The sequence below is a fragment of the Bombus impatiens genome, unplaced genomic scaffold (assembly GCF_000188095.3).
Source record: "Bombus impatiens unplaced genomic scaffold, BIMP_2.2 scf_0203, whole genome shotgun sequence".
Taxonomy (NCBI): domain Eukaryota; kingdom Metazoa; phylum Arthropoda; class Insecta; order Hymenoptera; family Apidae; genus Bombus; species Bombus impatiens.
Window position 1 is genome coordinate 1,663,888 of NT_176622.1, and position 23,054 is coordinate 1,686,941.

At 32.0% G+C, this 23,054-nt stretch overlaps 5 protein-coding genes across 9 annotated transcripts; 2 read left to right on the forward strand and 3 right to left on the reverse strand.

Moving 5' to 3' along the window:
• Window positions 1–466: 466 nt before the first annotated feature.
• On the reverse strand, window positions 467–2,826 carry LOC100745287 (ATP-binding cassette sub-family B member 10, mitochondrial). The gene is made up of 3 exons (XM_012383086.3): window positions 2,127–2,826; window positions 948–2,056; window positions 467–881 (listed from the first exon to the last, which is right to left on the reverse strand). Exons 1-3 carry the CDS (start codon window positions 2,719–2,721, stop codon window positions 621–623), a joined length of 1,965 nt encoding a protein of 654 aa, XP_012238509.1. The 5' UTR covers window positions 2,722–2,826; the 3' UTR covers window positions 467–620.
• LOC100749875 (serine/threonine-protein kinase mTOR) lies at window positions 2,748–12,204 on the forward strand. Of its 2 annotated transcripts, none has more exons than XM_033319732.1 (8): window positions 2,748–2,840; window positions 3,771–3,958; window positions 4,031–10,316; window positions 10,404–10,546; window positions 10,625–10,765; window positions 10,832–11,456; window positions 11,586–11,766; window positions 11,892–12,204. In XM_033319732.1, the coding sequence occupies exons 3-8, from the start codon at window positions 4,094–4,096 to the stop codon at window positions 11,905–11,907; spliced, it is 7,329 nt and encodes a 2,442-aa protein (XP_033175623.1). In that variant the 5' UTR covers window positions 2,748–2,840; window positions 3,771–3,958; window positions 4,031–4,093; the 3' UTR covers window positions 11,908–12,204. The 2 variants fall into 2 exon arrangements, with proteins under 2 accessions (XP_033175623.1, XP_003487895.1); XM_003487847.4 differs by lacking the exon at window positions 2,748–2,840 and adding an exon at window positions 2,941–3,110.
• Window positions 12,058–14,218, reverse strand: LOC100749992 (cytidine deaminase). 4 transcript variants are annotated; one of them, XR_002946334.2, is made up of 4 exons: window positions 13,267–13,440; window positions 12,822–12,863; window positions 12,297–12,743; window positions 12,058–12,237 (listed from the first exon to the last, which is right to left on the reverse strand). XR_002946334.2 is itself a non-coding variant. In XM_024366226.2 (2 exons), exons 1-2 carry the CDS (start codon window positions 13,301–13,303, stop codon window positions 12,454–12,456), a joined length of 447 nt encoding a protein of 148 aa, XP_024221994.1. In that variant the 5' UTR covers window positions 13,304–13,440; the 3' UTR covers window positions 12,264–12,453. The 4 variants fall into 4 exon arrangements, 1 of the variants encoding a protein (XP_024221994.1); XR_002946332.2 differs by having other exon boundaries at window positions 12,297–12,863; XR_002946333.2 differs by lacking the exon at window positions 13,267–13,440 and adding an exon at window positions 14,126–14,218 and having other exon boundaries at window positions 12,217–12,237; window positions 12,297–12,863.
• Window positions 14,219–14,388: 170 nt separating this feature from the next.
• LOC100750110 (ubiquitin conjugation factor E4 B) lies at window positions 14,389–19,835 on the forward strand. Its single transcript, XM_012383085.3, has 8 exons — window positions 14,389–14,700; window positions 15,420–15,713; window positions 15,790–16,194; window positions 16,269–17,635; window positions 17,719–17,866; window positions 17,931–18,617; window positions 18,692–19,013; window positions 19,086–19,835. Exons 1-8 carry the CDS (start codon window positions 14,677–14,679, stop codon window positions 19,148–19,150), a joined length of 3,312 nt encoding a protein of 1,103 aa, XP_012238508.1. The 5' UTR covers window positions 14,389–14,676; the 3' UTR covers window positions 19,151–19,835.
• Window positions 19,836–20,717: 882 nt separating this feature from the next.
• On the reverse strand, window positions 20,718–22,398 carry LOC100740011. The gene is made up of 4 exons (XM_012382976.3): window positions 22,127–22,398; window positions 21,855–21,981; window positions 21,622–21,769; window positions 20,718–21,548 (listed from the first exon to the last, which is right to left on the reverse strand). The coding sequence occupies exons 1-4, from the start codon at window positions 22,232–22,234 to the stop codon at window positions 20,840–20,842; spliced, it is 1,092 nt and encodes a 363-aa protein (XP_012238399.1). The 5' UTR covers window positions 22,235–22,398; the 3' UTR covers window positions 20,718–20,839.
• Between the last annotated feature and the right edge of the window lie 656 nt (window positions 22,399–23,054).

Consider the following 23,054-nt stretch of genomic DNA (forward strand, 5'->3'; position numbering starts at 1 on the left):
AGATGGTTTATCTTAAAAATAATTATAATAACAATATATTAATTTAAATACAACATAGATCAATGATATAATACATTGATATAACTTAAAATAGCAGTGTATATTATTTTATAGAAAATATATTAAAAATTATTACCAAATAGTAATTATTTACAATACCTGCCTTATTCCTTAGATTAAAAAAATATATATATATATATATAATTTTGTGATTAAATCACAGCTTGATGTAGTAATTGTTTGTGTTTTATAAATTATTTAAGCACACCATATAAACATGTATTAGGTCTCATTTCTAAAATGTTTAATTTGTCTTTGGTGAGATTTTTTTTCACTCTTTGTGAAAATGATTTATATATACACAAAATATGGTTTTAAAATTTCATAAGAAATAGAACATGACATAGATAAAAGTTACGAATATTTAAAAACCATAATTACAGAATAAAACATTGTATTTCAGAAATTAAATTAATAAATTTATTAATCATTTATTACAGATGCTATTTTCAATAACCTTTGTACATTATTTTTATAGATTATTAAGTATTTCTTAGTATATCTGGTTTACTGAACACATTAATCATTAATTATTGGTGATTTTTATTAAACTCCAGAAATTAAGCAAAGGTTTGATGTTGAACTAACTTATGAAAATAACTGTCCTTTAAGTTCACAAGTTCTTTATAAGTTCCCGTTTCTGTTACTTGCCCTTCTTTCAAAACAATGACTTTATCTGCATTTTTTATTGTACTTAATCTGTGAGCTATGGTTAGAACTGTCCGTCCTTGAACAGCTTTTTCTAAAGCTTTCTGTACATAATGTTCACTCTCTGCATCTAATGCACTTGTAGCTTCATCCAAGATTAAGATTTTAGGCTCCTAAGTACAAATAATTCTGAATTACTAGTTTTTATTGGACAATTTTTATCTCAGTAATGCTCTTACCTTTATTAAAGCCCTAGCGATAGCAACTCTTTGCCTTTGTCCACCACTAAGAGTAATACCCCGTTCTCCAACTAATGTATCTAAACCATCTGGCATATTTTTTGTAAATTCTAAAACGTGTGCATATTTTGCAACTTCTTCTACATCATGTTTTACTGAATCTATTGCTCCATATAATATGTTCTCTCTTATTGTACCACTAAAGAGAATAGGTTCCTGAGAAACTATACTGATCTGTGATCTCACCCATGCTGGGTTAAGAGATTGAAGATCATGTTTGTCCAAAAGTATAGATCCTAAATTGGGATCATAAAGTCTCAATAAGAGTGAAGCTATTGTAGACTTTCCAGAACCTGATGCTCCAACGATAGCAATTACCATACATGGTGGGATTTTTAAACTGAAGTTTTTCAAAACCCATGTATTTCTTCTTGTAGGATAAGCAAAATTGACATTTTGGAATTCAATATCACCGGATAACTGCTTTTCCAGAATTTTACCACCTTGAATTGGTATTGTTGGCTCTCTTTCAATCAATTCAGCTAAACGCATATTTGCGCCTAATGCTTTATTTAATTCACTATAAAATGAAGATAAGCCATTTAAAGATATTGCAACATACACTGCATACATTAAGAATGCGCTTAAGCTTCCAACTGTAAGAGAGGAATCGGAAACCATAGCCCCACCATAATATAAAACAGACAAGATAATCACATTTCCAGAAAAACCAGTTAATCCAAAAAATATCCCTCTGCATAAACTTTCCTTATAACAAATTTTAAGCACATTGTCTAGTTGGGAATTATAATAATTGGATTCATTTATTTCTTTTGAAAAAGCTTTTACTGTTCTTATATTACTAATTCTCTCTTCAGCAATTGTATTTAGTTCTGCTAAATTATTTTGCATGTCTTTAGAAATCTTCTTTAAATAGCGACCACATACTATGGCTAAACCTGCAACTGGTGGCACGATAGTTAGACCAATTATGGCCAATTTAGGCGAGGCATAAAGCATCATTGATATCCCACAAATACTCATAAAAGTAGAACGTAATCCATCTGATATGTTACTTGTTAATGCTTGGCTAACAAGTTGTGTATCTCCTGAAATTAATTAACAATATGAAAGATTGATACATATATAAAAGAATTTTTAAAAAGTTAAGAGTTATACCAGACAATCGACCAACAAATTCTCCTGTATTACATTTATCAAAAACTGCTATTTCTTGTCGAAGAATGGCAGCATACAATTGTTTTCTTAAAGACTGCGTAATCCTATGTCCAGTAGTAGACATTAAATATATTCTGCAGAAATTGCATAGAGCTCCAATAACAAATACTCCAAACAAAATAATGCACAATTGATTAAGGTTTTTCTTTGTATCTTCTTTGTCACTTGCATAAATAATATCAATCAATTTTCCTAAAGAAAATGGTACTACCATTGTTATAGTAGATGAAATTAATAAAAAGGTAATAGCACCGAATAACCTCCATTTCTCAGGTACTGCTAGGACAATTAAATTTTTTAATTCTGACGTTTCTCTTTTTTTTGTGGTAAATCGTACTGTAGAGTTTAAACTTTTGGTTTTTATAGCATTCGTTGTATAACATCTTAAAATTGAAAATATAGGGCTCTTTCTACTAAATCTGATTGATGGCGTTAAACACGTATAAAATAACTGTTTATGTGTGATCATTGATTTGCGAAATTTTATTCTTTGTGAAGAAATGCTTCTTGTAAATAACCTCCAAACGAGTACCATGTTTTTTAGTACGTTTATCAACTAAGCAATTCACAAAATGAAAAGTCATTAAAACTTGTGTTTCATCGTTAATGATGTAAGATTGATGAATGTTATGACACTTTCAGAGTGAACAATAGGTAAATTGAATATATTATAATCTATTAATATCAAAAGCTATATTTGAAATATTTTTCAATACATGTTTATAAAACTTTAGTTTGATGTTAATAATTATTGATTGACAATTTGTTTTAATTCCATAATCAATTTAAAATCAGCTGTACATTGAAAAACTACTCCTGTAATCACGTGACTTGATAGACAATGAATGAACCGTGTGTAAATTTGATGTGAAAGAACATTTTGTGTGGTTGATTTTAGTGTATTTATTTATTTCTCATCGTATGGTATGAACTATACTCATGCATATGTTCTAATATACATATTATGTATATGTATGTTCATATATCTGTAGTCAATATAGAAGATATAAATAAATATAAAATTTATATGCTGATATATATTATGTATTTAATAAAAATAGAACTTTAAAGTTTTATTTTATAAAGTTAAAAAATTACAACATTAATTTAAAATCAGGAATCTTAAAACAAAATGAACTAACTTTTGGAATATATGATTAATAAATACTTTATAGCATGATTTACATTAGCTGTATGACAGATATAAGAAAAAGTTAAAATTGACATGAATTTAATATTGTTGATTTAATATTTGAAATATTTATTTTTGTTAAAAAATATATTGAATAATTTATGAATTAGTTTGTACTTTTTTTATATTTCTATGTAGTTTTAAGATTATAAACTATGTTTAAATTAGAAATAATAGATAACGTAAATGCATCCTATATCAAGAGGAGTGGGGGAAATGTCCTAAAGCGCACAATTTAGTTGAGCATCCCATATTAACCAATGTAGAGGTTATAAACTTAAGATAATTCTTTCGAAAGGCGCACTATCTCATTGTTTTTCTATATTTACCACAAATTCACTGAATTAATGGCATTGAACTAATTTAGTTATTTGTGTGTACACGACACACAGATTTTCATTCGTAATTTATTTCACTTGTAATTGGTGTGCATCAAAACATGAAGAATATATATGACAGACGTACTGTAATAATGTGATTGAAAACACATTGAAAACTTTAATCATCAAGAAATTTAAAGGAGTCATAACAATCATGAAAATGGTTCATCATAACGCAAAATTCGTGTGATGTCAAATAGGTATATAAGAGATAACACTACTTTACATTTCCTCTTAACCCCTTTCAATGTTTAAAAATGTCATCTTTTTAGATATCATTACGAGAATATTTATAAAAGTACTATCGTAGAAGTGGCATCTGTAAATTTTTAACAATGTCGAGTACACTTGTACAACAATTTGTTCAGAGACTTAAATCCAGGAATGAAGAAATACGTAACAAAGCAGCTAGAGACCTGTGTCTCTATGTTAAAACAGAACTACGTGAAGCATCACAGGAAGAAATTACAGCTTTTATGGATGAATTTAATCACCACATATTTGAGATGGTATCTGGGTCAGATGTAAATGAAAAAAAGGGTGGGATCTTAGCCATAGTTTGCCTTATTGGAGCTGATGTAGGGAATATTAACACAAGAACTATAAGATTTGCAAATTATTTAAGGAATTTATTACCTTCTAATGATGTGGGTGTTATGGAGTTAGCTGCGAAAACAGTTGGTAAACTAGCATTAGTTTCTGGTACTTATACAGCAGAATATGTAGAATTTGAAGTAAAGCGTGCCTTTGAATGGCTTGGTGGTGATAGACATGAAGGTAAAAGACATGCTGCTGTCCTTGTTTTAAGAGAACTTGCTGTTTCTATGCCTACATATTTTTTTCAACAAGTGACACCATTTTTTGAACTCATATTTAATGCAATACGTGATCCAAAACCTGTAATAAGAGAAGGCGCTGTTGAAGCATTGAGGGCTGCTTTAGTTGTCACTGCACAGAGAGAAACAGCAAAACAAATGCACAAGTCACAATGGTACAAGCAATGTTATGATGAAATAGTGTCAGGATTTGAAGAAGTGTATACCAGAGAAAGAGGAGTAAATAGAGATGATAGAATACATGGTTCACTGCTGGTATTGAATGAATTGCTAAGATGTAGTAACATTCAGTGGGAGAGAAATTATGAAACGTTAATGGAACGACTAAATTGTTCTACCCAACAAAATGAAAACGATATATTATCGTTGATGCCGCGATTAAAAACAACGATAGTGTCTAAGTGGTCTAGTTCTTCTCAAAATTCTACCAATTCTCAACAAACATTATATCCAGCACATGAATCTGCAGTATGTCGTTGTTTAATGCAAGAAAGATTAGATGATATTTATAATGATGTAATGAACCAGAGAATGTCTAGAAATCCACATATCCAACATGCTCTTATGATGTTGTTACCTAGGCTTGCAGCATTTAATAAAGAAAAATTTACGAAAGATCACTTGAGAGAATCATTAACGTATCTTTTAATGACTTTACGTAGTAGAGAGAAAGATCGATATGCCGCATTTACTACAATTGGACTTATAGCAGTTGCGGTAGAAGATTCGATAAATCCCTATCTTTCAAAAATTATGGAAGTGATCAAGAATTTGTTACCTTCTAAGGAAACGTCTACTAAAAAACGTGGAGCATCTTTGGAACCTGCAGTATTCGTTTGTATTACTTTACTCGGACATGCGGTAAAACAAGTAATAGCTGCAGATGTGAGAGATCTGTTAGAATCTATGTTACAGACTGGATTAAGTCCCATTCTTACAACATCTCTCAGGGAACTAGCTCACAGTGTACCATCATTGAAACCTGATATATCTCAAGGACTTTTACGAATGTTATCTCAAGTTTTGATGCAGAAACCTTTAAGACATCCTGGTGCACCATGGACTGCAACTAGTCCTATCTCTGGACCTCCCACTGAAGTGGATATTCCATCTACAGTTTTAGCATTGAAGACTCTTGGAACCTTTAATTTTGATGGCAATCCACTTTTACAGTTTGTAAGGCGATGTGCCGACCATTTTCTTACGTCTGAACAAGCAGAAGTACGATTAGAGGCTGTAAGAACATGTTCACGATTGTTGCGATTAGCGTTAAATCAACCTGGACCAACAGTAACTAATACTGTCTCTACTGTTCTTGGAAAATTGTTAGTTGTGGGCATAACAGACACAGATCCTGATGTAAGACTCTGGGTTTTAGCTTCCCTAGATGACTCATTTGATATTCATTTGGCACAAGCAGAAAATCTTTCTGCATTATTTATTGCGATGAATGATGAAATGTTCGAAATAAGAGAATTAGCAATCCGCACAATCGGACGATTAAGCACGATGAATCCAGCATACGTTATGCCCTCTCTTCGTAAAACACTTATTCAATTTTTAACAGAATTAGAACACTCAGGTATGGGTCGTAACAAGGAGCAAGCTGCACGAATGTTGGATCATCTGGTCGTCAGTGCGCCAAGACTTATTCGACCATACATGGAACCCATCCTGAAAGTCCTTGTCCCAAAGTTAAAGGAACCTGAATCTAATCCTGGTGTGATTCTAGCTATACTGCGCGCTATTGGTGATCTAGCGGAAGTTAATGGTGCTGAAATGCAACAATGGATGCCTGAGCTCCTCTGTATATTGCTGGAGATGCTAGTCGACGCAAGTTCTCCAGAAAAAAGGGGAGTTGCTTTATGGGTCCTTGGTCAACTAGTTGGAAGCACAGGACATGTTGTTAAACCATATATGCAATATCCTTCATTACTAGATGTATTGATAAATTTCTTAAAAACAGAGCAACAATTAATTATTAGAAGAGAAACTATAAGAGTTCTTGGATTATTAGGTGCTTTGGATCCATATAAACATAAGATGAATCTTGGTCAGATTGACTCTCAATTGGATACTCTCACTTCTATGGCTGATACTAAAAGTGAAACTGAAAACACACAAGATTTAACTACTAGCGAAATGTTAGTGAATATGTCCTCGTCAACTTTAGAAGAATATTATCCAGCTATCGCAATTGCAACGCTTATGAGAATTATCCGTGATCCGACGTTATCGCAGCATCATACTATGGTGGTTCAAGCTGTAACCTTTATATTTAAAAGTTTAGGTATTAAATGTGTTCCATATATCTCTCAAGTGATGCCGAGCTTCCTTAATGTGGTTCGTACAGCAGATGTTAACTTTCGAGAGTTCCTGTTTCAACAACTGGCTGTCCTTATTGCCATTGTGAAGCAGCATATTAGAAATTATTTAGACGATATATTTAATTTAATTAAAGAATTTTGGACTGTGAATAGTCCATTACAGAGCACGCTGATACTTTTAGTTGAACATATTGCTGTAGCATTAGGTGCAGAATTTAAAATATACTTACCTCAATTGATGCCACAAATATTAAGAGTTTTAACGCATGACACAAGTAAGGATAGATGGGTCACAGTGAAGCTTCTTCAAGCACTCCAAAAATTTGGAAATAATCTAGACAATTATCTTCATCTAGTTTTACCACCAATTGTAAAATTATTCCATGCCACTGATTGCCCAATAACTGTGAACAAAGTGGCGCTTGAAACTGTTGATCATTTAGCAGATACATTGGATTTCACAGATTTTGCATCTAGAATCGTGCATCCTTTGGTACGGACTTTGGATCAGTGTCCAGAGCTACGAAATACGGCGATGGACACATTATGCGCGTTAGTGATACAATTAGGGAAAAAATATCAGATCTTTATCTTATTAGTACAGAAAGTTATGACGAAGCATAAAATTGTTAATTCGCGTTACGATGTTCTAATTGATAAAATTTTGACAGAGACTACCGTTGCTGACGGCGAAGATTATCTCTTAATGAGACATCGACATGCAAGAAACAAAAATCGTGACTTATCTTTGACACCGTCTGACACGACTACGATTAAAAGATTACATGTATCCGCTTCGAATCTTCAAAAAGCCTGGACTGCAACGAGAAGAGTTTCAAAGGACGATTGGCTGGAATGGCTAAGAAGTTTGTCGATAGGTTTGCTCAAAGAATCACCGTCACCTGCATTAAGATCATGTTGGGCTCTTGCACAAACCTATTCTCAATTACCGAGAGACTTATTTAATGCTGCTTTCGTTTCCTGTTGGACTGAATTAGACGACACGTACAAAGCGGAGCTTATACAAACTTTACAACAAGCATTAATGGTTCCTGATCTTCCAGAGATAACACAGACGATCTTAAACCTAGCAGAATTCATGGAACATTGTGATAAGGGGCCATTACCTTTGGATAATAAAATTTTGGGTGAAAGAGCAATGCACTGTAGAGCTTATGCAAAGGCATTACATTATAAAGAAGACGAGTTTCACAAAAGCAGAAATAGCAATGTTTTTGAATCTTTAATTTCTATCAATAACAAACTTCAACAAAAAGAAGCTGCAGAAGGTTTACTGGAATATGTTATGAATCAAAATAATCAACAAGACTTAAAAGTGCAAATTCGTTGGTATGAAAAATTGCATAATTGGGATAAAGCTTTGCAATTGTACAGAGAAAGATTAGAAAGCAACTCTACGGATGTAGAGTCAACTCTAGGTGAAATGCGTTGTTTAGAAGCTCTTGGGGAATGGGGACAATTGCACGATGTTGCTACGAAACAGTGGTCACATCAAAGCGACGAAACCAAGCAGAGAATGGCTAGAATGGCAGCGGCTGCAGCATGGGGTTTAAATCAGTGGGAAAGTATGGAAAAATATGTCTCCTTGATACCAAAGGATACTCAAGATGGCGCCTTTTATAGAGCTGTTTTAGCAATTCATGATGAACAATATGATATTGCTCATCAGCTAATTGATAGTGCTAGAGATTTATTAGACACAGAATTGACTGCCATGGCTGGTGAAAGTTATCAGAGAGCTTATAATGCCATGGTGGAGGTCCAGAAGTTAGCAGAACTAGAGGAAGTAATACAATTTAAATTGGTCCCAGAAAGAAGGTCCACTATTAAATCCATGTGGTGGGAAAGGCTTCAAGGTGGGCAGAGGATAGTTGAAGACTGGCAAAAGATTATACAGGTTCACACACTGGTAGTTTCACCCCAGGATGATATGTATACATGGTTAAAATACGCTAGTCTCTGCAGGAAAAGTGGCAGTTTAATGTTATGTCACAAAACATTAGTTATGTTGCTTGGAACAGATCCTTCTTTAACTCCTGATCAGCCATTACCAACCACTCATCCTCAAGTGACATTCGCTTATTGCAAGCACATGTGGGTGGCAAATAAACGCGAAGAAGCGTACAATCAATTGCAAAGATTTGTGCAGATGTCTTTACAACCGACGACTGTGTCGGTGGTAAATCAAGAAGATGAGAAACAACAAGAAGTAAGAAAACGATTACTTGCTAGATGTTATTTGAAGCTTGGAGAATGGTTGGAAGCTTTGCAGGGCATAAATGAACATTCTATTCCGGCGGTACTATCTTATTATGCTGCAGCTACAGAACACGATCCTACTTGGTACAAAGCATGGCATGCTTTTGCATATACTAACTTTGAAACGGTTTTATTTTATAAACATCAACAAGGCGATTCGAATAATGAGAACATTCCAGGAAACGGAACTCGCGGTAATCTTTCTAGTTCACAATACATATCTCAATTTACTGTACCAGCAGTTGAAGGGTTTTTCAGATCTATTAATCTTTCCCATGGTAATTCTTTGCAAGATACACTTCGTTTGTTGACCTTATGGTTTGATTATGGTCAGTGGCCAGAAGTGTATGAAGCTATCGTCGAAGGTATCCGTTTAATCGAAATCAATACTTGGCTACAAGTAATTCCGCAACTTATAGCAAGGATAGATACACCCAGAGCTTTAGTTGGTAGATGTATACATCATCTCTTGATAGATATTGGAAAAACACATCCTCAAGCCCTGGTCTATCCTTTGACTGTAGCGTCGAAAAGCGCCAGTCATGCCAGAAAGACTGCCGCCAATAAAATTCTTAAAAGTATGTGCGAACATAGCCCGACTCTGGTGCAACAAGCAATGATGGCTAGTGATGAATTAATCAGAGTCGCGATTCTCTGGCATGAATTGTGGCATGAAGGGCTGGAAGAAGCCAGCAGATTATATTTCGGTGAAAGAAACGTTCGGGGAATGTTTGATACGTTAGAGCCCTTACATGCAATGTTAGAGAGAGGCCCACAGACTTTAAAAGAAACATCTTTCAATCAAGCTTACGGCAGAGATTTAATGGAGGCACAAGAATGGTGTCGCAGATATAAAGCTTCGCGCAATGTCCGTGATTTGAATCAAGCTTGGGATTTGTATTATCACGTTTTTAGGAGGATATCTCGACAGTTACCGCAGCTAACTAGTTTAGAACTTCAGTATGTCAGTCCAAAATTACTTCTTTGTAGGGATTTAGAATTGGCCGTGCCAGGCAGCTATAGTCCTGGACAACCAATAGTTAGGATAGCAAGTATACATAGTTCCATGCAAGTGATAACAAGCAAACAGCGACCGCGAAAATTATGTATAAAAGGTCAGCTATCTTTGAATTTCATTAGTTAATTTAATATGTAATTAATCATTGAACACATTAAACATTTTAAATATTTAACGTTTGTAGGTAGCAATGGTAAAGATTACATGTTCCTTTTGAAAGGACATGAAGATCTCAGACAGGATGAACGAGTAATGCAATTATTTGGTCTAGTCAATACCCTCCTGTTGCATGATCCAGATACCTTTAGAAGAAATCTTACTATCCAAGTAAGTATATCAAAATATTGAAAAGCCTATAATATTATTTCACAATGTAGAATTTTATTAACTAGATTTTATATTCAGAGGTATGCTGTAATTCCACTATCCACAAATAGTGGTCTGATTGGTTGGGTACCACATTGTGATACATTACATACATTAATTAGAGATTACAGAGAAAAAAAGAAAATACTACTAAACATAGAACATAAGATAATGTTAAGAGTAAGTACATAATACTATATATATGTTATCCTGTTTTAGTTAATTTAATTACAAGTTGATTTACAGATGGCACCGGGTTATGACCATCTTATGCTCATGCAAAAGGTTGAAGTGTTCGAACATGCCCTTGAGCATACACATGGTGATGATTTGTCACGACTTCTTTGGTTAAAATCACCGTCAAGTGAAGTATGGTTTGATCGTAGAACAAATTACACCCGTTCTCTCGCTGTAATGTCTATAGTAGGATATATTCTTGGCCTTGGTGATCGACATCCATCTAATTTGATGTTGGATCGTTTAAGTGGGAAAATATTGCACATTGACTTCGGAGATTGCTTCGAAGTAGCCATGACTCGTGAGAAGTTTCCCGAGAAAATTCCGTTCCGGCTAACAAGAATGTTAATCAATGCAATGGAAGTAACGGGAATCGAGGGCACGTACAGAAGAACTTGTGAATCAGTAATGTCAGTGTTACATCGTAACAAAGATAGTTTGATGGCAGTGCTAGAAGCGTTTGTTTATGATCCTTTGTTAAACTGGCGGTTGATGGACAATGCCGCATTAAAAGGTAAAAGATCTGATGCCCAAGGAATGAGTGCCAGTAGTAATCAAGAGCACAGCGATGTATTAGATTCTCTTACCGCCACATTACCAAAGAAAGGAGTACCATGTAGCGTTGAAAATGGAGGTAAATTATTTATCTTGATAAAATTCAAGTTTTTGTAGTCTATCAAACAGAAAGAATAATGATAATTGAAAATTTGCATGTAAATAATAAAATATGTGAAAAAATAAATTGGACTTATTATTACTGTAGGTGATACTAATCAACCAGAAGCATTGAACAAAAAAGCTCTTACCATCATAACAAGAGTAAGGGATAAATTAACTGGACGTGATTTCTCTCACGAAGAAACACTGAGTGTCCAACGCCAAGTTGATCTTTTAATTCAGCAAGCTACTAATAACGAGAATTTGTGTCAATGTTACATTGGATGGTATTTTTTTATTACTTTATTTACAATATATTACATATAAATATTAAATATAATTTTATAATTATTTATTAATTATATAAAATAATGTATTGTTATATGTTAATGAAATCGTATTTAATTTACAGGTGCCCTTTCTGGTAAATATGAATTTTCGTAGACGAGGACCTTAATGTGTATGATGTGCAGTCTCGTTCCTGTTTTTGCATTTTTTATTATTAAGAAATAATTATATGTAGTATCATACCATTAGATCATATTGTACATATATAAGCTATATTATTATATTGATTGTATATAATACTCATGTTATTCCTGCTTATAAAGTACAATGTACATTAGAAAAAACACGCTTTAGAAACCATATGATAATCAATTTTTATGTAAACATGAAAAGATCTACTCAGGAATAAGATTATAGTAACAATATTTTTTTCTTAAGGATTGTCTTTGTATTTATTGAAATTTGTATAGGAACTGATATCTGAATTGTTTAATCATACTGTTCATATACTAACTTTGTTATTGATAAGTTTATACAATGTACACAACAATGTTTGCACATTTTTATTATAGGACAGAACAATATCCTAGTATATCAATTGATATAAAAATGAACTATGATTTTAAAGAAATACTAAATGATGTTTTAGACGTTGGTGTGTGGTTTAGCCTTCTTTTATTAAGAATTTATTGTAATGTTTCTGCGTTTCCCAACCCAAAGGCACAAGGTAATAGGTTACTTAGCGAAGTTTTTAACACATCCTTCATTAAAGGTTCTGCTAAATAAATTGGTATATCACCAAACTCTGCGATAGCTTGTCTACAAAAGCCACATGGTGTGGTAAAATTATTATTCACTTTATTAGCTACAACTGCTAGGACTTTAAACTTTCTTTTCCCTTCTGACACTGCTTTAACAATAGCTGTTCTTTCAGCACATGTTCCTACAGGATAAGATGCATTTTCTACATTGCACCCTGTGAAGATGATCCCATCGGTACAAAGCACTCCAGCTCCGACTTTAAATTTACTATAGGGTGAATAAGAGTACTCACGAGCAGCTACACTCTTCTTTATTAGAGATTGAATATCTGGTTCTATAAAACATTATAAATATTTATAAAAAAGTTAGCGCTATTAATCTTCGTTTAGTAAATTTATAAACTGAAATGAAAGTTTTAAAATGAAATGAATATTTTAGTGAAATAATTTATGGCTATTGTACAAAAATAAAATCCACAAAAATATTCTACGATATATCAAAATAAAGACAAATTAATACAATTACTAATTATAAAATATTACGTAAATTGTTAGTGAAAAATATTTACTAATGATATACGTAATTTATATGTAAATATGGTAACATATTGTTTTACAACACAACTTGATTCACAGCAAATAATGACAAATAAATTTACCTACGATATCAAGTCAAGAAAATGGCAATAATAGTTGGTGAACTCAGTTGCACAAACATATCGTAGCATTAATATTTACCTATATCCGTGAAATCAATAATTTCTTCTGTATTCATTTTGGTACGATTTATTAAATATTATGTATATGTATTTTTAGGAAGTTTAATTGCGATTTAACTTGTATTTACGTATGCTTACGTATGCTCTTTTGCCTAGATTTGATATTAGATAAGATCATTTGTCCTATATAACACATTACCTTATTTAATTTTAAGAGAATCCTATTTTAATCCTATCTTAAAAGTAGAAAAAAATATTATGTACAACACAAATGTACAACAATGATATGAATTAGCAAATTTGCTAGAAGTTCACAGCCATACATATAAATGATATTGACAACCAATAGGAATGCGCGATTTAAGAGGTAATAAAAATCCTCTTTAAAGCCCTATATTTCACATTACTTTTTTATGTTTTCATATAATCATTAACTATAGCAATTATTTATTAATGTACATATGTTTTGGTAAAATTGCCCAAAGTATTCTATAACATTTATAATTCAATTTCTTACGTACACTTTTAGCCTAAGCTTAAATTAAATACTAAATTGAGAATTCAATTTTTAAAAGAATACGTTTTCCATAATGACTTTATTGTAGTCTATTTTATTAGAATATAAAATTGTATTTGTCATTAAAAAAAATTCTTCATCTTCAAAAAGATTATTATCGTCATATTATCATTTGTGCTTTTCCGTATCTGTAAAAATAAGGAAGATATCGAAGATGATAAAGATTATTGTCTCATACTATATATGTGAATATTTATATGAGAATATAACAAATAAAATCTTTTTATTCCTGTTGACTTTGCCAACAGGGAGGTAGGTTACCAAGTTCGGTGGTTGAACTGAATATGGTTTCTACACTTACCGCTGTAAATCATAGAGGGCATAACGAAACCTGTGATTTTTTTGCACGATCGATATTCTAGAACATGTGACACAAAGTTCCATAAAGTGTTAGGTTTGTCCTGTATACATATCTGGTTTGTGTTATAACATCACAAGTTGTTTAGTCAGTCTGTAGTGTAGTTGCTGATCATTTTACTACTACAACGATGAATTTCTCTCGATTCTTGGTAATGGTCTACTGCGCAACCGGCAAAACTGCGTTGACGAAACTGTAGTTACCATTATCAATGCGAGAGAGCGTTCTATCGTATATTAGTTGCTCAGCTGTTTTGAAGAATCGACGCAGCTTAACAGTGATTATCCGTAACGCAGTGTAGAATTGCTGCTTTCACGTCCAAACGCAAACAGATGTGGAGTGGCTGTCCAAATTTTTGACGTATCTCGTTTACGATTCTCTGAACAAGCGAATACAATTTTTCTATAGAATTTTTATAACACCAGCGACCGTGGGGATCACAGTTGATCGTGTCAGAGGTTAGAGAGATCAAAAGAAAAAATAAAGAAATCGCCATGAGCGAGTTAAGCCAAGAGGAAGTGAGTACCAATGCACCGTTTCCAATCGTTATTCAATAGCGTCCGTAAGTCCGTTTTGTTGTTACCATTCCTTTCGCTTTATACTTGCCCTTTTCTCACTATTTTCGTTACATGAAAGGGAATATGACAGGGCCGTTTACCAGGGAATAGGAAAGAATAACAGGATAAAGAATGGTCTCATCGACGAGACAATAATTGCAAAATAGTCGTTATTCTACTTATGGTATTGTGTTAAGATAATTATATAACATAATAAATAAAAACTGATTTTTCCATTGTAATAATACAATTTTTTAGAGTGATTCTCTTGTCATCAACTACAACGTTTATTTACTTTCTTTTGTAATGTAAACAAAAATCGTGTATTTCATTGTTTTAAGATATGTATGAGATATTATTTTTAATATAAACAAATTTATTTAAAAATGAACTATATATTTTATACATTTATAAGAGTATTCTTTTTATTTTTTATTGTTATTGTTTATGGTCTTTGTTCTTGATATAAATATAGCAAGTCTTTGTCTAGATCTTATGTAGTTCTGATTATTATGTCATCTCTTTTTGTGTCCTATTAAATAGTATTTTCAATGTAGAAAGTTATTATAAAACAAAATTTTTATTGGAATTATGTCATCTATGGATTGTTAAGAAGTTATCTTGTAGAAAAATGAAAATAATATTAGATATTAAATAATTAACATATATTTAAATTGTAGGTAAGAAGAAGACGTATGGCTCGTTTAGCGGGCTTAGACAGCTTCAGTTCAACAGTCAATTCAAATCACAATAATGATCCAGTTTCTCCAAATACACCGGGTCCATCTAAAACATTTACAGAACAAATAATATCACCACTGAAACAACAACAATTTCAAAATCCTGGAGTACCAATGGAGATAGAAGAAAGTAATAACAAGCAATGTAGCAGTTCTGGTGTTGATATAGATTCAGGGATTGAAAATATGGAAGTTGAAGAGCCTGATAGAAAAGAATTAAAACCAAGATCACGCGTAAGCACATATATATATATCTTTTTTGGTTAATGTATATAAAATATTACTATTATTATATTCATTTACTCTTTAGACTACAAGTTCCAGTACAGAGGTAACTACAGAACAAATACATGCAGTTATATCACGTGTACTACGCATATCGTGGAAAGAACCAGCAGAGGGTTGTATATTTTTACCACAAACAGCAACATATGCGTTATCAACAAAACTCGTTGATGCCACAGAGATTATAAATCAAGCATTAATGGAGGTTTTATGCATGTTTATGAGGGATGAGGATCCTTTAAAAGAAATTAATATAGACACCTCCTCGGATAGGGAAGATAGTCCAAATAGTCAAACAAGTCCATTACAAAGTCCGGTCACAACATTTTGCCGTTGTGATATTTGTTGTAAGTCGTCACAACCTAAAAGTCTCATTTATTTACTAGACTGCTATTCAAGAGTTGCGATTGAAGAACGAAATCACCCAAAGGTACAGTTGACATTAATTTTCAGCCATAATACATGCCTTGCCAAATGATGTAATACTAACTTTTCTATGAACAGAAATCGAGTACACCACCACTGTCTGATGTACTAGCTGTTCTAAGGGCACAGTGTGTTCAGTATTCCAGTCTTGTACTACAAGGCCTAGTTGGTATTTCTCAGTCTTCAACCACATACCCGTTATCCATGACACCTCTTCTGTACCCAGTACTTTCGCAAAGTTTACCTCGTGGTTATTTACACGAGCTTGTTGCGAGAACGCACACAAATGCAGCAGTATGTAATAAAATTTTTACACCACTCTTACAAGGCCTGTATCTTTCGATGCAGCAAGCCAGTTTAATTAGGAATACGCATCGAAGACCGATTGAAGCATTAGAAGAGTTAATAGAAATTTGTTGTGGACCGAGTAGTAATGTACGACCAATCTGTCGTTTAATCGTTCATCAAATTCAATTTTTACCTGACATTATGACGTCGGCCGCTGGTAAAGAAATTACAACAACGTCTCTCCTTGGACCGTTTTTGTCGGTTTCTGTGTTCGCAGAGGATCAACTGGACATGGCTGAAACATTCCTCAGTGGTAATCTGTTCGTCAATAAATCGATAACTTTAACGTTACAACAAGAATTAGAAAGTATCAGAACATCACTCCATAAGATATTTCATGCGATACTCGCGAGTAGTAACTGCCGTGAAGCTATGTTAACATACTTAGCAACATTATTACGTTACAATGAAAAACGTGCTCAAATACAAACGGAAGAATTCTCTCTTGCCGGAGACGGATTTATGCTGAATCTCTTGTCGGTGTTACAAAAGCTTTCTGTAAAAATTAAACTGGACACGGTAGATCCATTGTATCCGTTTCATCCAGCAAGTTTTATTGAAATAAAGAACGATACAAGGCTGAAACTTACGTGCCAAGAAGTTACCGATTGGTTAAAACATTTAGAAAGGACACACAAGTGGGTCGAGCCAAAGTTTCCAACACAATGTTGGTTCCTTACTCTACATTGTCACCACATAGCGTTGTTACCGGCTTTACAGAAATATCAGAGAAAGCTGAGGACTTTACGTGATGTGCAAAAAATGCTCGATGATCTACAAGCTACCGAACCGCAATGGAAAGACAGCCCTTTCGCTAGCCGTAATAAAGAATTGATAGAACGTTGTAAGGAACAATTGAAACATCTTGGCAAATCTAAAGTATACACAGATGCTGGATTAATTGATCCTGTTTTATTGAGAAGGTGCTTGCACTTTTACATATCTGTAGCAGAGATTCTGCTAAGTTTATTGACACAAACTTCACCAGGAAATCCTATTCCCGAACTGCCTTTGCCTCAAGAGGTTCCACAAAAGTTCACAGCATTACCAGAATGGTATGTCGAAGATATTGCAGAATTTATACTATTTACTCTTCAGTAAGTACTGTTTTGTATTGTCTAATATCAAGATGTCACAATAATTTGTATATTATATTATTATTATCTCCTATCTTTCATAGATTTTGCCCTGGTGTGATAATAAACAACATGGATAATTCACTCATTACATGGTTACTTGTAGTAGTATGTACTCCACATTGTATACGAAATCCGTATTTAATAGCGAAAATTATTGAAGTAATATTTGTAATAAATCCCAACGTTCAGGTAAATAAAAAAAGATTGTAATTATATATTTTCTTGAACAATATCTAATAAATTTTCATTTTAGGGACGAACTGAATCGCTCCACGATCAAGTAATGGCACATCCTATATCAAAAACGTTATTAGCATCATATTTGATGAAATTTTACACTGATGTCGAAACGACCGGCTCTAGTTCAGAATTTTATGATAAATTTTCGATTCGTTATCACATTAGTTTAATACTGAAATCTATGTGGGATAGTCCAGTCCATCGCAAGTCGATCATTGATGAAAGCAATAATGGGAATCAATTTGTGAAATTTATTAACATGTTAATGAACGACACCACATTTTTACTTGATGAAAGTTTGGAATCGTTAAAGCGTATTCATGAAATTCAAGAACTAATGTCAGATCTTAAAGCATGGTCAGCATTATCCCGTGAACAACAACATTCGCGGATGAAACAATTGGCTGCAGATGAGAGACAAGCCAGATCTTATCTCACTTTGGCCAAGGAAACTGTTGCTATGTTCCAATATTTAACAGATGATATTACAGAACCATTTTTGCGGCCAGAGTTAGTTGGAAGATTATGTGCCATGTTAAATTTTAATCTACAACAATTATGTGGCCCTAAATGTAAAAACTTAAAAGTAAGGATACCACAAAAATATGGGTGGGAACCAAGAGCTTTACTAAGTCAATTGGTCGACATATATCTACATCTTGATTGCGAAATTTTTGCCGCTGCTTTGGCTGCCGATGAAGTAAGTTTATGATGGTATTAATACATGAAGTGAATAATGGAAAAATGTTGTTCTAATGAATGCTATTATTGCAGCGTTCATTCTGTATGGAGCTATTTATTGATGCCGCAAACAAGTTAGAAAGATCAGTAATCAAATCTATCATAGAGATAGAAAGATTTGTAGCGCTTGCGGAACGTGCTGCAGATATAGCAAGGGATAATCGTGCGCGTGATGCAGATTATGGTGACGCACCGGAAGAATTTCGAGACCCACTTATGGACACACTCATGGAAGAACCTGTTAAACTTCCGTCTGGTATAGTTATGGATAAAGCAGTTATTATTAGACATCTTCTCAATAGTGCTACAGATCCTTTTAGTCGACAACCTCTCAGCGAAGATATGCTTACACCAAGTGAGTAAATGAAATCACTTTTTTTTCTAATAGAAAAAGAATATTTAGTGATTAATTATTCCGTATTCCTAGTGCCCGATTTGGAGAAAAGAATATCAATGTGGAAACAACAAAAGAAAAAATCGACAAAAATATAAATTGTGATCCTAATACAATAATCATTTTATGGAAGCATCACGATATTGTGTAGTTAATATTACTACATGATATATTGTACCAGCCCATAGATGTATCACTCTGTGGTAAATGAATACAGTGCAATGATCTCGCTAATGTGCAAATATTGCACTCAATAAATTTACAGTTTTAATACATTAAAACGTTAAACAGACTGCAGCTAGGTAACCGCCTGCACATTACTCTTAAAGAAAGAACAGATACTTTTAAAAAACTTGTAAATAATTGCTGGCTGATAACATCAGTATCCAGAGAAATTAAAATCTTATTTACAAACTTAGCACTTGTTCCTTTGTACGTTTTAAATATACGAGACTGCGAATGAAAAATTACAACATATGATCGATTATAAGAATAGTAAGTTAAGCAGAGTAGAAACAGGAAAGGTTAATTATTTAAACCCTTTCATTTGAAATTTGGTAATTTATGAACGGATATAAAAAAAAACATTATTTGATGCAAAATTTATGTAAATGATTTATACAAAATATTTAAAAAGTTGTTATAAAAGCTTCTTTTTAAACGTTAACACGTATTGCATGATGGAGAAAGATAATTTGCAGCGATTATGATTCTTTTTAAAGATGTACATGGTAAATGTATCATGCGTATTCCTTCAATAAATTTCATGAGTAAAGATCTGTATCTGTGTATATAGTAATACGTTATTCGAAACAATTCCATCCAATAAAATATTTTTTGTTTCTACAATGTAAAGTATTCAAAAAGATTTTTAAAAAATTTTTATTTGTAATTATGCTTTCTTCATTAAAAATCTGGATATCTCGTTATTTCAAGACAAAATATGTATTTTTGCTTTACAACTCTAGAAATGAAATGCATTTACTGAAAATAGGCATAGATTTGTAACATTTTGAAAACTTAAGAAAAGCAATGCTGATTTTCAAAAAATATGTTTATAGTTCACTATTTCCACATCAATTAAAAGTTCTTTTTGCAAATCGCATTTATATAATTATATTTTCATACTTCATTATCAATTGCTGATATTACATAAATTTATCATTAAATAATGTTAAAGACAATTTAAAAAAATTTTATTAATTGTAAATACAAACATAAAAAGTATCTTGTATTGTTAAAGACAATGTTAAATAACATAAAAGTATAATCTATACTAAATTAATTGCTACTGATAATTAGAAAATATATTATTTGTTATATTCCCATTTTATGTACTATGATTAATGTTTAATTACATTCTAATTACATTTAAAATTCATAAATTTTACATTATGGAAAAGATGAGAAACTTAAATAATGAATATGAATCAACTGCCACTGCAATTGTAATGTTATTTTGCAAGTAATTTAAATATTTTACTTTCTTCTTTTATATACTTTTAAAATATTCTTTTTTATAGGAGAATTAATTATACTTGATAATTAAGAAATCATTTACACTATATTTGTAAATATCTTAAATGTAAATTTTTAAAATAAACGAGAAAGTTCATGAAATTAAACAAATATTTAAGTATAAGATATGTAAGTGACAAATTACATATTGTAAATTATATATAAAAATATAATATTTAGATAATACTGAATTATTTTATTTAAATTAAAAAAAATATGAATACATATATATATCTTTGTTGACCATTATTTATAAAACAGAATTACACTTATGAAACATTGTTCATTGATCTTCCCCTGCCTAGTCCAATTTTTTTCAACTTATCAGTGTTCAATGTAATCTTTCCTCTGCCAATTCCCATTGAGCTAACTACTGATTCTAAGTCCTCTATACAAGAGTCTTCATTTGCTCCCCTTCCTAGTCCAATTTTTCTCAACTGATCAGTGTTCAATGTAATCTTCCCTCTGCCAATTCCCACTGAACTAACTACTGATTCTAAGTCCTCTATACAAGAGTCTTCATTTGCTCCTCTTCCTAGTCCAATTTTTTTCAACTGATTAGTGTTCAGTGTAATCTTTCCTCTGCCAATTCCCATTGAACTAACTACTAATTCTGAGTCCTCTATACAAGAGTCTCCATTTGCTCCTCTTCCTAGTCCAATTTTTTTCAACTGATCAGTGTTCAATGTAATCTTTCCTCTGCCAATTCCCATTGAACTAATTACTGATTCTGAATCCTCTATACAAGAGTCTTCATTTGCTCCCCTTCCTAGCCCAATTTTTTTCAACTGATCAGTGTTCAATGTAATCTTTCCTCTGCCAATTCCCATTGAACTAACTACTGATTCTAGGTCCTCAATACAATAGTCTTCACTCCCTTCTTTTAACATAGCTTCAGAGAAACCACGTGGTGCTCTTATAAATATATCATCTAAGCTTCTTTTTTTCAATTTATTTCGAGGAGAGTCACAATGAGCCCTTATAAACATATAAAAAGGTCATAAATAAGTAACAAATCAATATTGAATAAAAACAAAAACTTCATTATTACTTTGAATCAATGTTATTGCCCACAGAATATTCTTCTTCAGTTATGGTATTGGAATTGTCATTAATATCTATGTCCCAATTTTCTTTGCAATCTATTGTACTTGAAAGATCTGGAGGTACAAAATTTGTTGCACCATGTTTTCTTATTTCTATGAAACAATATATTTTGATATTTTATTTTAAAAGGTATAAAATATGTTAGAAATAAAATATAAAAGTAGAAAAAAAAAAGACCTGAATATATTTCTGATTCCAATATATTACGTGTGGGACAGGTAGTGATATGTTCCTCAAATTCTTTTTTAGACAATCGGTGGGATGCATTATATGGACACATGAGCTTATAATGTTCAGGATATTGCTATTTTAAAGATTTAATGTATTTACATAACTATATTATAAGAATTTTTCATATATTTACATAACTATATTTTGAGAATATTTCACGAAGATTGTTTATTGTTTGGAATTATTAAAAGATCAATGTGTTTATAATACACACTTACTTTTTCGCATTTGATAATGTGCTTTGGAAGACGAGATTTTGCGACAGAGTGACTTTTGTCATATGGACATACCACAATCGGATCAAGGAGCGTTTGATATTTGTGCATTTTGAGTTTTTTTTAATAAAAAGTAGCTTATTAAGTGTACAATTTTATACTAAATGTTGAAATCAATTTTTGTATGTTTTAATGTTATAACGTTTTAACGATCTCTCTCTATGTTTGTTCTATCGATAATCGAAATTATACTTTTCAATATATCGATTAAGATCGATAATCATGTTTATATTAACTTATATTTTGAAGAGAAAAAAACATGAAAAACACGCGACATAGGTAATGTTATAAATTACTTATGTTTTAATAATAAAAATTCCATAACATTTTGTTGTATTTATGGATATATCGAACTTATTAAAACGTACGGGAAATGATTTTTTTTAAACAGGAAACAAAGGAAAAATAATTGATACACAATGATTTATTAAATTATTGCCATAAAAACTTAGCTTTTTTCTTTACTACTCGTATTTTATATGATATATCTTGTTCTCGTTGAGATTGCGTTGTTTACATAAATATATGATAGAAACAAGAGATATTACCATGGATCTACTTTCATAAATAGTTGTGATTAATTTATACATATGATAAAATTAATTCTAATGTATTATAGTGGTTTAATCGTTTATAAGTTGTATCTTATATTTTACATTTAGAGGTACAATATATTGTTTTATTTTTGACGAACGAGTGAAATTAATTTTAATTTTATTACTTTGGTTTTTCGTAGTATGTAAACATTTCCATCTATTTGCATCCTGCACTTTAAAATAGGAAGAGAACAATAAAGTAATTATAAACACTGTCACGTCGATAATTTACAATAATGGTTGTATTACAAATCTATACATCAATACGAAACGAC

Excerpts from the sequence above, each read along its gene's own strand:
- LOC100745287 (XM_012383086.3), bottom strand. The coding sequence starts at position 2,721 with ATGGTACTCGTTTGGAGGTTATTTACAAGAAGCATTTCTTCACAAAGA. Across the intron at positions 2,057-2,126 it reads ATTTGTTGGTCGATTGTCTG|GAGATACACAACTTGTTAGC; the intron begins GTATAACTCTTA and ends AATTAATTTCAG. Across the intron at positions 882-947 it reads TCGCTAGGGCTTTAATAAAG|GAGCCTAAAATCTTAATCTT; the intron begins GTAAGAGCATTA and ends ATTTGTACTTAG.
- LOC100749875 (XM_033319732.1), top strand. The coding sequence starts at position 4,094 with ATGTCGAGTACACTTGTACAACAATTTGTTCAGAGACTTAAATCCAGG. Across the intron at positions 10,317-10,403 it reads GCGAAAATTATGTATAAAAG|GTAGCAATGGTAAAGATTAC; the intron begins GTCAGCTATCTT and ends TAACGTTTGTAG. Across the intron at positions 10,766-10,831 it reads AACATAAGATAATGTTAAGA|ATGGCACCGGGTTATGACCA; the intron begins GTAAGTACATAA and ends GTTGATTTACAG.
- LOC100749992 (XM_024366226.2), bottom strand. The coding sequence starts at position 13,303 with ATGAATACAGAAGAAATTATTGATTTCACGGATATAG. Across the intron at positions 12,864-13,266 it reads TATTGATTTCACGGATATAG|AACCAGATATTCAATCTCTA; the intron begins GTAAATATTAAT and ends AATGTTTTATAG.
- LOC100750110 (XM_012383085.3), top strand. The coding sequence starts at position 14,677 with ATGAGCGAGTTAAGCCAAGAGGAA. Across the intron at positions 17,636-17,718 it reads TTTATACTATTTACTCTTCA|ATTTTGCCCTGGTGTGATAA; the intron begins GTAAGTACTGTT and ends TATCTTTCATAG. Across the intron at positions 19,014-19,085 it reads CGAAGATATGCTTACACCAA|TGCCCGATTTGGAGAAAAGA; the intron begins GTGAGTAAATGA and ends CCGTATTCCTAG.
- LOC100740011 (XM_012382976.3), bottom strand. The coding sequence starts at position 22,234 with ATGCACAAATATCAAACGCTCCTTGATCCGATTGTGGTATGTCCATAT. Across the intron at positions 21,770-21,854 it reads GGAATCAGAAATATATTCAG|AAATAAGAAAACATGGTGCA; the intron begins GTCTTTTTTTTT and ends ATTGTTTCATAG. Across the intron at positions 21,549-21,621 it reads GGCAATAACATTGATTCAAA|GGCTCATTGTGACTCTCCTC; the intron begins GTAATAATGAAG and ends TATGTTTATAAG.